This window comes from Amblyraja radiata, chromosome 28 (genome assembly GCF_010909765.2).
Source record: "Amblyraja radiata isolate CabotCenter1 chromosome 28, sAmbRad1.1.pri, whole genome shotgun sequence".
Classification (NCBI taxonomy): Eukaryota; Metazoa; Chordata; class Chondrichthyes; order Rajiformes; family Rajidae; genus Amblyraja; species Amblyraja radiata.
The window spans coordinates 3,310,969-3,328,485 of NC_045983.1; the positions used below are offsets into that span (position 1 = coordinate 3,310,969).

At 47.3% G+C, this 17,517-nt stretch overlaps 1 protein-coding gene across 6 annotated transcripts in view; it reads right to left on the bottom strand.

Annotated features, from left to right (window-relative positions):
- hnf1b (HNF1 homeobox B) overlaps window positions 1-17,517 on the bottom strand; it is a 135,312-nt gene that overhangs the window by 37,396 nt on the left and 80,399 nt on the right. For 2 of the 6 annotated variants that reach the window (XM_033045599.1, XM_033045598.1), the window contains exons 5-8: window positions 12,323-12,442; window positions 6,978-7,138; window positions 3,584-3,725; window positions 703-897 (exon numbers count right to left, since the gene is read on the bottom strand). In XM_033045599.1, coding sequence (XP_032901490.1) covers window positions 703-897; window positions 3,584-3,725; window positions 6,978-7,138; window positions 12,323-12,442 — 618 coding nt within the window. Of the gene's footprint in view, window positions 1-702; window positions 898-3,583; window positions 3,726-6,977; window positions 7,142-12,322; window positions 12,443-17,517 lie in introns of all 6 variants that reach the window. The other 4 variants (XM_033045603.1, XM_033045601.1, XM_033045602.1 and 1 more) reach the window with 2 other exon arrangements.

Consider the following 17,517-nt stretch of genomic DNA (forward strand, 5'->3'; position numbering starts at 1 on the left):
TCTGCCAAATTCATTGCTGCAGAAGGATGTAGAGGCCAAGTCAGTAGATATTTTTAAAGCGGACATTGATAGATTCTTGATTAGTACGGGTGTCAGGGGTTATGGGGAGAAGGCAGGAGAATGGGTAAAAATTATATGTATAAATCAATATATGTATAAATCTATAGAATGTATAAAATCATGAGAGGAATAGATCGGGTAGATGCACAGAGTCTCTTGCCCAGAGTAGGTGAATCGAGGACCAGAGGATGTAGGTTCAATGTGAAGGGGAAAAGATTTAATAAGAATCTGAGGGGTAATTTTTTCACACAAAGAGTGGTGGGTGTATGGAACGAGCTGCCAGAGGAGGTAGTTGTAGCTGGGGCTATCCCAGCATTTAGGAAACAGTAAGACAGGTACATGGATGGGACGAGTTTGGAGGGGTATGGGCCAAACGCAGGCAAGTGAAACTAGCGTAGATGGGACATTGTTGGCCGGTGTGGACAAGTTGGGCTGAAGGGCCTGTTTCCACACTGTATTACTCTATGACTCTGTGACTCTGTGACTCCAATGGGGTTGAGAGGGAGAGATAGATCAGCCATGATTGAATGGCGGAGTAGACCTGATGGTCCGAATGGCCTACTTCTGCTGCGATCACTTGTGACCTTCTGAACGTCATCTCCCTCGGCGAGAGTGTGTTGCGAAGCCGCGCGAGGGTCTTACTGTGTGAGTTTTGTAGCTGTGTGACGGTGGCCATGAAGGGTTGCTGTGACAGATGAGCCTGCGCTTGCTGCATGATGGGTTGCTGGTGCGGACTGTGCAGCGGCTGGGAGAACTGTACCGGCTGCAACGCTGCCAAGCTGCCCGCCGTCACGCTGTTGATCACAGGCACACTCTGCCCTTGCGATGTGCTTATACCTGCAAGAGCAAAAGCCAAGATAACAATGTTGGTATCCCAGGCAACAAGAAAAACTTTTGGTAAAGAAGTCATTGGACTTTGTCTTAAACAATCGCAGTAAAAGTCGGATAAGCCAGCAAACCTCCAACTCGGTTCAGTCAAACAGTGTAGAAACAGGCCCTTCGGCCCATCCAGTCCACGCAAACCAACTTTAAAGCATTACAGTAAAAGTCAGATAAGTTGGGATTTGGGACGAGGCAGATTTCCTGAACTGTTAAATATTACTCCTATTAATACCCAAAATTATTTTATTTTAATGTAATGAAATTTATTTATTTAGCGAATGCAAAGTCCTTTAGCCAAGCAGTTGCCTCTTGATCTGCTGTATGAAGGGTGACAAGTCCTCCTTTGAGTCTTTGTTGAGGGCATGCTTCAATGATGTGTTGCATTGTTTGCTGCTCTCCACAAGCACACCATGGGGTTGGACTGCTGCCCCATTTGTGAAGGTAATGAAAAGGAACTGCAGTTGACATGATGCTGCAGTGTTTTGTTGGCAATATTGCATTTTTGCCTCGTGGCTGCTTTGGAAAGTTAATTGGTCTCTGTTAAGGGAGGCACGGTGGCGCAGCGGTAGAGTTGCTGCCTTACAGCGCCAGAGAGCCAGGTTCGAACCTGACTACAGGTGCTGTCTGTGTGGAGTTTGCACGTTCTCCCCATGACCTGCGTGGGTTTCCAAAGACGTGCGGGTTTGTAGGTTACTCAGGTTTCTGTAAGCTGCCCCTAATGTGTAGGGAGTGGATGCGAAGGTGGAATAACTTAGAACTGGTGTGAACTGGTGATCGATGGTTGGCATGGATCTGGTGGGCCGAAGGGCCTGTTTCTGCACTGTATCATTAAAGCCTAAAGTAAATTCTAAAGTCTAAACCCAATGGTATGAACATTGAAATACCTTCTCCGGAACTGAACCTTTTTATTTCCCAGCTTACAACCCAGCGGTATGAATATTGATTTCTCTAACTTCAAGTAACCCTTGCACCCCCCTCTCACCCTGTGCTGACCCGAGTCGTTGTACTAGTTTCACTGTCGTCCTGCTGAGTTTCATTGTTTGTATCACTCATTATCACGTGTAGGAAGGAACTGCAGATGCTGGTTTAGAGCAAAGATAGACACAAAATGCTGGAGTAACTCAGCGGGACAGGCAGCATCTCTGGAGAGAAGGGATGGATGACGTTTCAGGTCAAGACTCTTCTTCAGACTCGACCTGAAACGTCACCCATTCCTTCTGTCCAGAGATGCTGCCTGTCCCACTGAGTCACTCCAGCCTTTTGCGTCTATCTACGGTATGAACATTGAATTCTCCAATCTTGGGCGACCTAAACCGCGAGTTCTGGCGAGTTTTCCCTCGACTCATAGAAACATAGAAAATTGGTGCAGGAGTAGGCCATTCGGCCCTCCGGCCATTCAATATGACCATGGCTGATCATCCAACTCAGTATCCTGTACCTGCCTTCTCTCCATACCCCCTGATCCCTTTAGCCATAACGGCCACATCTAACTCCCTCTTAAATACAGCCAATGAACTGGCCTCAACTACCTTCTGTGGCAGAGAGTTCCAGAGATTCACCACTCTCTGTGTGAAAAATGTTTTTCTCATCTCGGTCCTAAAGGATTTCCCCTCTATCCTCAAACTGTGACCCCTTGTCCTGGACTTCCCCAACATCGGGAACAATCTTCCTGCATCTAGCCTGTCCAACCCCTTAAGAATTTTGTAAGTTTCTATAAGATCCCCCCTCAATCTCCTAAATTCTAGTGAGTACAAGCCGAGTCTATCCAGACTCATACTCTCAGCATGGTTGACACGAGGTCGTAGGAGGTCTTCGTAACTCTCCTTCATGCTCGAGAGTGGTCTCCGCGTACTCGAGGCCTCAGCTAGGTCGTGGCGTTTTTTTCAATATGTTAAAAAATGCCCGCGAGTAAAAAAAGGTCGCCATGGAAAAAAATCGATACTTTTTTTACTCGTAGGTTTAGTTGTAGTAGGTCGTAACAGGTCGGCATGTTAGTCGTAGATAATCGAGGGTAGTCAAAGGTAGTCATAGTCGAAGGGAGGCCGAAGGAGATCGAAGGAGGTCGTCTTCACACTCCACTTTTCGGTGCCCAATTTTCCCGAAGTTAGTCATAGCTAATTGTAGCTGGTCTTCAATATAGTCGAAGGAGGTCTTCAACGTATCATTTTTTCAAACTCTTCTAAACTCACCAATTAGGTCACCCAAGTGGGACAGCCCCTTAACTATAACGCGGCCCTTCTCCTTTCTTCCCACATACAACCCCTCCCCCCATACCCCCACCCTCCCCTTATATCATAAGATCATAAGAGATAGGCTGCAACAGCACAGCAAGATCCCACAAGCAGCAATACGATAAATTACTCGACATTTTGTTTTAGGCTTCAGGGGTAAACATTAGCCAGAACTTTAGTCAGGAAAGCGCAAATGACACTTGCCCATGAGAGAAGTTCATAACTTCATACGTTCATAAGTGACAGGAGCAGAATTAGGCCATTCGGCCCATCAAGTCTACTCTGTTATTCAATCATGGCTGATCTATCTCTCCCTCCTAACCTCATTCTCCTGTCTTCTCCCCATGACCTCTGACACCCGCACTGATCAAGGATGTATCTCTAATGACTATTATAAAAAGAAGCCTTACTCTGTGCGATTGCCATGACTCCAGAGAGCGGGTTGATGATGAGGTTTTGCGTTTGTTGGTGGTTGTGATGTTGCGTCTGGGACAGGCTGTGGATGTTTGTCAAGGTGCTCACAGGAGGCAGGGGTCCGCCTACGGCCGTTATCTACAGCAGAGAGCGAGAGAGAGAGAGGCAAAGAACACACAAGGGTCAGAAACACAAAGCACTGTCCTGCCGCCAAAGGTCACCGGTGAAGTTTGCTCTGCTGCACCAGTGCATCTGCAAACATCAACAGACAAATAGAAGTGTCGAGTCACAGAGTGATACAGCGTGGAAACAGGCCCCACGGCCCAACTTGCCCACACTGGCCTACATGTCCCAGCTACACTAGTCCCACCTGCCCGCATTTGGTCAAACCTGTCCTATCCATGTACCTGTCTAAAGGGCCTGTCCCACCAGCATGCGATTGCATGCGTCTAGCGCGACCAAACGTGGTGGCTTGAGGCATACGGCCTCACGGGGCCGGTCCCACTTCCAACCGCGGAGGCGTCTGGAGCTGGTCCCGACATCATACTCGCCAATCAGCTGAGCAGGAGGCAGGCCGACTGAATTTGGACGCCGCACGGCGTCGTCATCACGCAACGGCACGCTGGGCGGTGATGTCATCGCGCAACGCCACGTGCTAGGCGTACGCCGTCAAGACGCTGCATACGACGTCAAGACGCTGCATACGCCTGTCGAGACGCTGCGTACGGCCTCAATGCGGCTGCGGGCCGACAGGCCGTTGTCGCGCAGGATCTTCGGACAGTGCAAGATTTTTGGAGCCCCGCGTGATGTCGGGACCAGCCCCGCACAACTACATATGCCTCCGCCGATTGAAGTGGGACCGGCCCCGCGAGGCCGTACGCCTCAAGCGACCACGTTTGGTCGCGCTAGACGCATGCAATCGCATGCTGGTGGGACAGGCCCTTAACTGTTTCTTAAACGTTGGGGTAGTCCCAGTCTCAACTACCTCCTGTGGCAGCTCGTTCCATACACCCACCACCGTTTGTGTGAAAAAGTTACCCCTCAGGTTCCTTTTAAATCTTTTCCCCTTCACCTTGAACCTATGTCCTCAGGTCCTCGATTCATATACTCTGGGCAAGAGACTGTGCATCTACCCAATCTATTTCTCCCATGATTTTGTACATCTCCATAAGATCTCCCCTCATCCTGTGCTCCAAGGAATAGCGTCCGAGCCTACTCAACCTCTCCCTATAGCTCACACTCTCTAGTCCTGGCAAGTGTTGTATTCTACTCTCTCCCCCCCTTGACCACAGGGGTGAGTCCAGACACACAGTTCAGGTGGACTCGCGCATGCCTCCTCAGTCTAGCAGGTGGGATATAAATGCCCACATTGCCAAAGGCACCCGCTCACTGCCTACAAACAAAGGGTGGCACAGTGGCATAGCTGGCAGAGCTCACAGGGCCAGAGACTCAGGTTGGATCCCGACTACGGGTGCTGTCTGTACGGAGTTTGTACGTTCTCCCCGTGACCTGCGTGGGTTTTCTCTGGGATCTCCGGTTTCCTCCCACACTCCAAAGCTGTACAGGTTTGTGGGAGGATTGGCTTGGTTTAATTGTAAATTGTCCCTAGTGTGTAGGATAGTGCTAGTGTATGGGGTGATCGCTGGTTGGTGCAGAATCGGTGGGCCGAAATGTTTGTTTCCACGCTGTATCTCTAAACTAAACTAAACGCAAAATAGAAGTGAAATAAACTAACATTTTCTGTCATTTATTCATAATGAAAATCACTAACTAATAAGGGGAGAAGGCAGGCACGGGTCACTGATTGTGGATAATCAGCCATGATCACAATGAATGGCGGTGCTGGCTCGAAGGGCCGAATGGCCTAATCCTGCACCTATTTTCTATGTTTCTATGTTTAGATGTCCACTGACATGACCACAATGCCATCATATTTTCAAAGAACAAAAGGCAGAAAGGCGGAAAGATGAATGAAAAAAAATAAAACCCCTTACAGACTTAAGGGCCAGTCCCATTGACTGACGTATCAGGTCACCGAAAAAGTCACGGTGTGACGTGGCGTGATGACGCATGACGTGTGGCTTTTTTTTTTCCAAGTGTCGCAACATTTTTTTTGTCGCCGCTGGATTTCGAAAATCTTTTGGCGACCCTGATATGACGCTGGCAGTCGCCGAAAAAATCGCCAAGTGGGACAGGCCCTTAACAGTCTCTTGCCCATTGTATACAGCTACTGTCTCAATACAAGGATGGGGAGGCTTTGGAAAGGATGCAGGGGAAGTTCATCAGATTGATGCCTGTATTAGCTGAAGGAAGAGGTTGGACAGACTAAAGGGCCTGTCCCACTGTACGAGGTAATTCAAGAGCTCTCCCGAGTTAAAAAAACTCCTGGTAAGTACGTTGAATGTACGTAGCGGCCACGTCGGAGTTCGTGGATGTCTCGTAGCGGCTTGTAACGCTAACGGCAGGTACTCGGGAAATGCGGTAACTCGTGACGTTTTTTCAGCACTGTGAAAAATGTCCACGAGAGCCCCGAGTACCTACGAACGGCTATTACTGTAATTCTCCGAGTTCGAATCAGGGGAAACTCGGGAGAACTCTTGAATGACCTCGTACAGTGGGACAGCCCCTTTAGTTTGTTTTTTCTGTAATGCTGGGGGTCACGGAGAGTCCTGATAGAGGTATAAAACATGTTGAGAGGCATAGATAGGGTAGACAGTCAGAACCTTTGTCCCAGGATGGAGACATCAAATATCAGCTTTAAGGTGAGAGGGGCAAAGTTTAAAGGGGCAGGTTTTTTTTACACGGAGGGTGGTGGGTGGGTGCCTGGAACGCGTTGCCGGGTGGTGGTGGTGGTGGAGGCAGATACGATAATGGCGTTTAAGAAGCTTTTGGATAGGTGCAGGGTGTGGATTATTTGCCGGCAGAGAAGAGTTGGTCTTGTCATCATGTCCAGCACAGATATTATGGGCTGAAGGGCCTGTGTCATAAACTATTCTATGTTCAATGTTCTGTGTTCTATCCGTTCCAGAGTTATCGAGGCGATGTAAAAACAGTGATGAATTAATTGACCTTATTATCAGCCTGAAAGTTGCTGGTGAGTAGTGCCGTGCCCGGATTGGAACTTTACAATGTATTCCAATCAATAAACTAAAGTGCTCTCTTTGTCAGTTTTATTGCTCCATCTCTGGATTTGCACCTTCCGAGCTCCACAGGCCAGGGGTTACTGCAAAACCTTTCAATCCACACTCACGTTGGGATTCCTGGCTTGCCTTTGTGACAGAGCTCCCATTGTTTGGTGCCAGAGCCTGTGGAACAGGCCCCCGTTTGTTTTCCCCTTCTCGGCCCTCTTATCTTATCAGCTCCGCGGTTACAATGGGCAGGTGTACTCACCATCTTACCGTCGGGCGACAGCAGATTGTGGCCCGGGTCCAGGTTTGCCGGCGAGACCTGCTGCAGCACCGTTTGGCTCGTCACCATGGCGCTGTTGCCGTGGTGACTGATTGCCGTGGAAGAGGGGGCCTCGTTGACACCTTGCTGGCCGTATCGAACTCCTGCTCCGCGGAGGAAAAGAAAACACAATCGATTAGTGAAAAATCAATCGGCCCCCCAGAAATAAACCCAATTGTCACGTCAGCTTTGAGTTGGCAAGGCCCAATTGAGAGCAAACATTTTACTTTTAAAAATACACACACACACACACGAGATAAATGTTGACAAGGTGACGGGGGCAAAGGTGAGAGGTCGCTGGCGTGTTTGAGCATGTCAGTCAATGCTTCCCGTCATGTGACAGGATGAGATGACCAAGTGGACACAAAGTGCTGGAGTAACTCAGCGGGACAGACAGCATCTATGGAGCGAGGTTTCTGGTCGAGACCCTTCTTCAGACTTCCTCAGATCCGAGACGTCACCCATTCCCTTCTCTCCAGAGATGCTGCCTGTCCCGCTGAGTTACTCCGGCGTTTTGTGTCTATCTTCGGTGTAAACCAGCATCTGCAGTTCCTTCCTACACAAACTATTCCATGTTGGCCAAAAGAGGCAGTGGCCCAATTGTTATAAATGTAAAAGAAAAGCCAAGAACAATCAAACGTAGCAAAATTAAGGGTTTCATTCTTTTCTAGTCTTTAATCATTCACCTCTAAATTAAAGCTGCTCTGCTCAACAAACGATGACTTAAGAATGTCCAACTTGGTCCTTTGATTTCCAGTGCCACACTATCCACCATCTCAGTATCTCAAGCGAAAACTAATGGGTGACGTTTTGGGTCGAGATTCTTCATCAGACTCTGATGAAAGGTCCCAACCCCAAACATCACCTGTTCCTTCTCTCCAGCGATGCTGCCTGACCCGCTGAGTTACTCCAGCTTTTTGTGTCTATCTTCGGTGTGAACCAGCATCTGCAGTTCCTTCTTACACATCCCATTAACTATGACCAGTTTAGTCAGACGTCGCAAAAGGGATTCTGGATCTAACTGATCTATCGAAGAGAGTTAACCTACTTGGTTCGTCATCAACACTGGGGCAGAATCCTGGAGCCTCTAACATTCAGCCTCACATAATCCTTGAGGGTTCATGGCTTCATTGGATGGATGGTTCCAATGGCCAAGCAGTAGGAAGTTTCAAGGTCTCAAGGTCAATTTAAGCATTCTGTGTCACACCGTACAGTTAGTAGTCATGCAGCACAAAAACAGGCCCTGTGACTCAACTTGTCCACATCGACCAACATGCCCCATCCAAGCCAGTCCCATTTGCCTGCATTTGGCCCATATCCACCTTTCCCTATCCATGCATCTGTCCAAGTATCTTTCAAATACTGTTCTAGTACCTGCCTTAACTACCTACTCTGGCAACTCATTCCATACATCCACTACCCTCTGAATGAAAAAGTTGCCCCTTGGGTTCATATTAAATCTTGCCCTTCTCCCATGTCCTCTGGTTCTTGATTCCTTGGTAAAAGCATTCACCTTATCAATTCCCCTCATTATATTATACAGCTCTAAGGGAACACTCCTTAGCCTCCTGCAGTCCAAGGAATAAAGTTCCAGCTTGCCCAATCTCTCCCAATAGTTCAGGCCCTTGAGTCCTGACAACATCCATGCTGATTTTCTGTGTTAATGTACACCCCGTGCTCCTCTTTGTATGACAGCAGTACAGCACTAGAAGAGGCCATTTGGCCCACAAGGCCTGTGCTGAGCATAGCTAAGATCATCACTTAACTCCTGCACCTAACCCATATCCCACAAATCCATGTGCCTATCCAAAAGTAAATATCACTGACGTATCTGCTACAACTATCAACCCCTGCAGCACATTCTAGGCACCCACCACCCTCTGTGTAAAAACCTGCCCCGCACATATAGACAATAACCGTTCTAAATGGCTTACTCCTTATTCTTAAACTGTGGCCCCTGGTTCTGGACTCCCCCAACATCGGGAACATGTTTCCTGCCTCTAGTGTGTCCAAGCCCTTAACATGTCCTTCAAACTTTCGCCCAAGATCCCTCTGCTCATCAACACTGTAAAGGTCATGCCATTCATTGTGTGTTTCCCCCTTACAGCTGACCTCCCAAAGTGCAACACCCCACACTGGCTCATCTGTCATCTTGCCGCCCATTGCAGTAGGTGATCTGTATCCCGGCTGTATACTTTGACAGCATTCCTCACAGTTTGTAATGGCAGGGATCTTGGAATCATCTGCAACCTTACTAACCAGCCCCTTTACATTAATATCATTTATATGTATCATAGCAGTGGTCCCAACACAGACCCCTGGCCACAAACCTCCATCCTGAATATTGTCCTTCCACCACAACCCTGTGTCTTGTATCAGTAAGCCAGTTCTGAATCCATTCGTGCAAGTACCACTAAAACCGTGCATCTTCATCTTATGGATCAGCCAAGCATCAGGGACCTTATTAAACACCTTACTGAAATCCATGCAGACAACACCTCATCGATCACCTTCGTCACCTTATCAAAAACCTCAATTCAAGTTAGTAATAGATAACCTGCCATGTATGAAGCCATGGTGACTGTCCCTAACTAACCCATTCTCTTCCAAGGTACACAAAAATGCTGGAGAAACTCAGCGGGTGCAGCAGCATCTATGGAGCGAAGGAAATAGGCAACGTTTCGGGCCGAAACCCTGAAGGAAATAGGCAAAGTTTCAGGCCGAAACCATTCCGGGTTTCGGCCCAAAACGTTGCCTATTTCCTTCGCTCCATAGATGCTGCAGCACCCGCTTAGTTTCTCCAGCACTTTTGTGTACCTTCGATTTTCCAGCATCTGCAGTTCTTTCTTATGCCCATTCTCTTCCAAATGGGAGTAAATCCTATCTCAGAGAATCCTCTCCATTAACTTCCCTACGGCTGCCGGCCTAGAATTCCCTGCATCCTCTCTACTTCCCGTCTTAAATAATGGAACAACATGAGCTAGTCTCCGGTGCTCTGGGACCTCACCTGTGGCTAGAGAAGATGCAAACGCACTTCCCCAAGAATCCCGCTATCTTCTCTCTTGACCCACTCAATAACCTGGGCTGAAATGGGAAGTGTGGCACGGTGGTGCAGCGGTAGAGTTGCTGCCTTACAGCACCAGGGACCCGGGTTCAATCCTGACTACAGGTGCTGTCTGTACCTTCTCCCTGTGACCTGCATGCCTTTTTTCCCCCCGGGATCTTCGGTTTCCTTCCACACTCCAAAGACATACAAGTCTGTAGGTAAATGGGCTGGGTATGAATGTAAAATTGACCCTAGTGTGTAGGATAGTGTTAGTGGGCGGGGATCACTGGTCGGCACGGACTCGGCGGGCCAAAGGGCCTGTATCCGCGCTGTATCTTTCCAGCCAGTACTTAAATTGGTTTGGATTATTTTTGTAGTCTGTTATGCCTACCAGGCCAAATAGATTCTGCATGGATATCTCAAGGGTTAGTTGGCAATCTGATTAAAATATATCTGTAGCATCACATTAATAGCATAGAGATACAGCTTGGAAACAGGCCCTTTGGCCCATCAAGTCAATGCCGACCATCGATCACACGTCCACACTAGTGCTGTGTTATTCTACTTTCTCATTCACTCTTACACATTGGGGGAAAATTTACAGAGGTCCAATTAACCTACAAACCTACACATCTTTTGGATGTGTGGAGCACCCAGGAGGAAACCCATGCAGTCACAGGGAGAACGTGCAAACTCCACACAGACAGCACCCGAGGTCAGGATCGAACCGGGGACTCTGCCGCTGTGAGGCAGCAGCTCTACCAACTGCGCCACTGTGCCGCCCCATATAACTAACATATAGTACGAACTAGCCCAACGTAATATGAACTAACTTGGTGCTGGGGCCTAAGAACAGATAGCCGTTATGTGGCACTATGATTATTTAGTGATAGGTTAGGATAAGTGTAAGACAGGGTGTGAGTGTTTAGCATTTGCTGGAGTGAACTAATCGCCTCTAATTTCCGTTATTTAGTAGATAGTGTTGGCATAGGGGGTGAGAGCAGGTATTGAGGGGGTGGTTCTGGGACAGTTGAGGCTTCCTGATGTGTGGTGGGCCTAACTCAACCAACACCAGTGAAGGGAGGGGCCCACTTGATAACCACAATGATATACTTGCATTCACACTGATTAGTTTTGATGTTAGCATGTACACAGCTTATTATTACATATGGAGTTAGTTATTGTCCTGCAGCATGTGTGTATCAGCAGTTTAGATACTACTTTGGTTTTGGGCTTAGTTTTCTCGGTTGAGCGCTTAAAATCCTGGTGTTATAGCATATGTGGGCAGCACAGCGGTAGAGTTGCTGCCTCACGGCGCCAGGGACCCGGGTTCGATCCCGACTAATGGTGCAGTCTGTACGGGGTTTGTATGTTCTCCCCGTGACCTGCGTGGAATATCCAGGGGTGCTCCAGTTTCCTCCCACACTCCAAAGACATGCAGGTTTAAAGGTTAATTGGCTTTGGTAAAATTGTAAATTGTCCCTAGTGTGTGTAGGATAGTGTTAGTGTGCGGGATCACTGGTTGGCGCAGACTCGGTGGGTCGAAGGGCCTGTTTCCATGCTGTATCTCTAAACTAAACTAAACTAAACTAGTACTTTGTGTTTTAATAGTAATTTAATGTAACGTGCAGAATTGTCACAAGAACATGATTCTGCCTGTTCAGTGAGTTGCTTTAAGCCCTGCGTTCCTGAACAAACAGGAGTTCAAGCCAGGACTGCTCTTTCATAAGTGAAAGCAGAATGAGGCCATTCGGCCCATCTAGTCTCCTCCGCCATTCAATCATGGCTGATCTATCTCTCCTTCCTAACTCCATTCTCTTGCCTTCTCCCCATAAACCCTGACACCCACACTGATCACGAATATCTGCTTTAACAATATCCATTGACTTGGCCTCCACAACCTCCTGTGGCGATGAATTCCACAGATTCACCACCCTCTGACTAAAGAAATTCCTCCTCATCGCCTTCCTAAAGGACCGTTCTTTAATTCTGAGACTGTGACCTCTGGTGCTAGACTCTCCCACTAGTGGAACCATCCTCCCCACATCTGCTCTATCCAGGCCTTTCACTGTGGCTTATGTGAGTAGATGGGGAGTCTCTCAGTTGACAGTGAGGATGGGGGAGAGGGGGTTGGGGTGGAGAGGCTCCCCAGCTGAGATTTAGCCCCGGAGATGCCTCGGGCTGGCTGGGCGAGTTTTGTTAGTGAGGCGTGAGAAGATAAAAGCACTACCTCCTGGCTCACCCTGACTGAACAGCATCTCCTGCCAGCTGGCCATGGTGGGGCACTGATGGTTGTGGAGATGATCATAGCCAAGAGCACCTTGACTTCCTTCATGAAGGAAGATGCCGGGCAGCGGGTGGCCTAGGAGGGAAGAAAGGGGAGGAAATGGGGGAGGAAGAAAAGAAAGACAAACAAAAATAGAGAAATAAATGTAACAAAAAAACATGGATGGGCATCAACAAAAACTGCATTTCCGTTGCACCAACCCCGTGTGCGGGAATGAAAGAGCGTGCATTGGTACAAAACGCTCCCCCTCCCCAGGACAATTTTGAGCGCTGCTCGTGGAGTTAGCGCTGAAGTCCGGCTGCCATTGCACAGCAAGATCCCACAAACGGCAATATGACTGGACATTTTGGTTTAGACTTCAGTAGTAAATATTAGCCAGAACTTAGAGGAACGTTCATTCAGGAAAGGGCAAATGTCACTTGCCCATGAGAGAGGTTCTCAGGAAATGACAGAAGCAGAATCAGGCCATTCGGCCCATCAAGCCTACTCCGTCATTCATTCATGGCTGATCTATCTCTCCCTCTCAACCCCATTCTCCTGCCTTCTCCCAATAACTCCTGACACCCGCACTATTGAAGAATCTATCTATCTCTGCTTTAAACATATCCATTGACATGGCCTCCACAGCCTTCTGTGGCAAGATGGGTCCTCAGCTTAACCCAGACTACAATGTCAGCTGATATTTTGGTGTTCAAGTCAATGGACAATAAACAATAGACAATAGGTGCTGGAGTAGGCCATTCGGCCCTTTGAGCCAGCACCGTCATTCATTGTGATCATGGCTGATCATCCCCAATCAGTACCCCGTTCCTGCCTTCTCCCCATATCCCCTGACTCCGCTATCTTTAAGAGCCCTATCCAGCTCTCTCTTGAAAGTATCCAGAGAACCGGCCTCCACCGCCCTCTGAGGCAGAGAATTCCACTGACTCACAACTCTCTGTGTGAAAAAGTGTTTCCTCGTCTCCGTTCTAAATGGCTTCCCCCCACAAATGGGACTCAGTCATTCCCTCTTCTCTCCTCTCCCATCAGGCAAGAGGGACAGAAGTGTTAAAACACACACCTCCAGATTCAGGAACGTTTCTTCTCAGCTGTTGTCAGGCAACTGAACCACCCTACCATCAACTAGAGAGGTGTCGTGACCTACTATCTACCTAATTGGAGACCCTTGGACTATCTTTAATCGGACTTTACTGGAATTTTACACTTGTATTCTGGTCTGGGCACCATGTAATAGGAAAGATGTTGAGAGAGAAACCTATCTCTCTCAATACCAATAGCCAATAACCCATCGTTTAAACCATCAATCATAGACAAATCATTTATACAATGGGAAAGAATGGGAATCAAAACGCTCGAAGATCTGTATGAAGTGGGAAAATTACTATCATTTCAACAACTACAACTGAAATATAATTTGAAAAATAACCAATATTTTAAATATCTTCAAATTTGTGATTATTTGAAAAAATACACAAAAGACTATCATAATATGCCTTCCGACTTACTGGATGAAGCAATGAAGACAAAGGCGGAATCAGCTAACTTAATATCGTACTTATATAATATCATTTTAAACATAGAAATACCCACAACAGATGGAATTAGAAGAGACTGGGAACAAGAATTAGCTATAAAAATTTCAAAAGAGAGCTGGGATAATCATTTACTACAGGTGCATAAATGCTCGATCAATGTACGACATACGCTTATCCAATTCAAAACATTACATAGACTATATTATTCAAAAACTAAATTAAATAAAATCTTTCCTAATGTTTCACCAATCTGTGATAAATGTCTGTGTCAAGAATCTACCATAGCGCATTCTTTTGTTTTTTGTACAAAAATCCAAAAATTCTGGCATGGAATATTTGATATTTTTTCAAAATTAATTAAAATAAAACTGGTACCAAAACCAGAATGGATCATTTTTGGGATATCGGAAGGTATCCCTGAATTAAACGTGTATCAGAAGAATTTACTCAATTACGGGCTAATAATGGGAAAAAAGCTCATACTTAAATTCTGGAAAAATGCGCCCACACCAACAATAAAAATGTGGACATCAAATATGTTTGAAACATTACATCTGGAAGAGATGAGATTCCTCTTAGCAGGTAAAGCAAACCAATTCCAAAAGACGTGGTCTACGTTTATGGACCTATTACAAGCATGAGGTGCAATAGTAATTTTTTAAATAAATAAATAAATAAATGGTATCAGGACCTGGCATTTGGAGGTAAAACAACAAAAACAGACTTGGTTGGTAGTCTTTCTGCGGAGTTTAATGTTATAATAGAGCGATTGTCCTTATTTTCTTTTTCTTTCTTTTCTAGGGTCTACTTTCTTACTTTACTTCCTTCTCTAACTTCTTTTCTAAGGGGCTTTCTTTTCCCAACACTCTCTTGCACTTCACAACTCTTGCGCACCTTCTTTACTTTCCTTACTTCTATTTTTTTCTTAAAGCTTTAAAAAAAAAAAAATGAAGCGGTACAAAAAATGTATTAAGATATATGTGTTGTGTGTTATTGTAATTTACCGTACTTCTAATAAAAAAAAAAGAAAAAAAAAAAAAAAAAAAAAAAAAAGAAAGGTCGGATTGGGAATGGGAGGGGGAGTTGAAGTGCTGAGCCACCGGGAGATCAGGTTGGTTAATGCGAACCGAGCGGGGGTGTTGGGCGAAACGATCGCCAAGCCTGCGCTTGGTCTCACCGATGTAGAGCAGCTGACACCTAGAGCAGTGGATGCAATAGATGAGGTTGGAGGAGGTGCAGGTGAACCTCTGCCGCACCTGGAAAGACTGCTTGGGTCCTTGAATGGAGTCAAGGGGGGAGGTAAAGCGACAAGTGTAGCATTTCCTGCGGTTGCAAGGGAAAGTTCCCAGAGAGGGGGTGGGAAGGGACGAATTTACCAGGGAGTTACGGAGGGAGCGGTCTCTGCGGAAAGCAGACAGGGGAGGAGATGGGAAGATGTGGCCAGTGGTGGGATCCCGTTGGAGGTGGCGAAAATGTTGGAGGACTATTTGTTGTATGTGACGGCTGGTAGGGTGGAAGGTGAGGACTAGGGGGACTCTGCCCTTGTTATGAGTGGGGGGGATGGGGAGTGAGAGCAGAGTCACGAGGTATAGAAGAGACCCTGGTGAGAGCCCCATCTATGGTAGAAGAGGGGAACCCCCATTCTCTAAAGGATAATCTGTTGTATGTGATGCCTGATGGGGTGGAAGGTGAGGACACCTTTCATTATGTTGTTCAGTTATTGTAACCTTTGTTGTTTGTGATTAACAAATCTCTTGTTCGTCATTCGAAGGCATTACCTCTTGCAGTAACAAAGAAAGCAGGGTTAACTTCAGCTGGAAACGTGCCTACAGGAGCAGCGCACACATATCCAGGACAAACATTGTGCAATGCAATCTCTGTCACCCATTTCACTGACGACTACTTCCGTCATATTTATCACACTGTGATACTTGTTTGCTATTTGAGTAACTCCTCTCTGTTCAGAGACTCAGACAGATTGCAAGTGAGTAATTAGTCATCGACCCACAGCACAGAAACAGACCCTTTGGCCCAACTCGTTTGTGCCGTCCAAGATGCGCTGTCTACACCAGTCCCACTTGCCTTGTCCCGTTTGGACCCATATGCCTCCACACCTTTAACGGTGGCACAGGGGTAGAGCTGCTGCCTCACAGTGCCAGAGACCCGGGCTCGATCCTTACTAGGGGTGCTGTCTGTGCAGAGTTTGTACGTTTTTCCTGTGATCGCTTTTTTCCCCTCCACTGTCCTCCCACACTCCAAATACCTACAGGTTTTTTAGGTTTATTGGCTTTGGTAAAAATTGTAAATTGTCTCTAGTGTGTGGGATAGTGCTAGTGTACAGGGTGGTTGCTGGTCGCTGGGCCGAAGCAGGCACGGAAATCGCTGTCAAAACATGAGGGGGACACAATTTCTTGGCAGCCGCACGCGTGCATGCACACACACACACGTGCACGCGCGAGCATACGCACACACGTGCGAGGCTTCGGCCATGGGCCCTGTGTGCGGTAACAGCTGACCTGGTTGGTGACCGACTCCGAACTCCAGCAACAGCAGCTTCGTCCGCCCCGAATCGTGGGGCTTGAATCGGCCCGTTCACGGGGGCTTTCGTCAGCCGGCGGGGGCTTCAACATCGGGAGCCTCGATCGCCTCGACGCAGCAGTTTGATTTTAAGCCGCACCGGGCGCTGAAAGGCCCAGCGATCGGCCTGATTCAACCCTTAGAAAGCGGCTGATAAAGTCCGGATTACAAAACGTGGGGGGGATTGTCCCCCACCTCTCATAGCATGGGGGGACGTGTGTCCCCATCCCCCCCCAGGACATCCGCCCGTGGGCCGAAGGGCCTGTTTCCATGATGTATTTCTACATTATCCAGTAACCAGACCAAGTCCTGCATCAACTACCTCCTCTGGCAGCTCTTCCACATACCCACCATCTTCTGAGTGATAAAGTTGCCCTTTAGGTTTGTATTAAGTCTTGCCCCTCTCACCTTAAACCTATGTCCTCTTATTTTCGATTCCCCTACTCTACCCTGCTTGCAACAGTATCGCAGGCACATAGACACAGACAAACATATCAATTCACCCCAATCTATTCCCCTCATGATATCATACACCTTTATAAGATTACCTCTCACCCTCCTGCACCGCAAGTAATATAATCCTAGCCTGCCCAAACTCTCCCGAGAGCTCAGTCCCTCAGGTCCTGGCAATATCCTCTTAAATCTTCTCTGCACTTCTCCAGCTTAATGCCATTCACCCAAAGCAGTGTGGCCAGAACTAAATACCTCACTAATATCTTGTATAGCTATACATCTAACGTCCCAACTTCTGTACTCAATGCCCTGACGGATGAAGGATAATGTATTGAATATGTTTCTTGGCCATTCTATCTAACTGTGACACAACTTTCAGGGAACTGTGATCCTGCACTCTGAGATCCCTCTTCTCTATGGGCCCAAGGCCCTGCCATTCACTGTCAATGTCCTGCCCTGGTTGGACTTCCCAAAATGCAACAGCTCACACTTATCTGTTCATATGTTCAAAAGTCATGGGAGCATAATTAGTCCATTCGGCCCATCAAGTCTACTCCACCATTCAATCATGGCTGATCTTTCTCT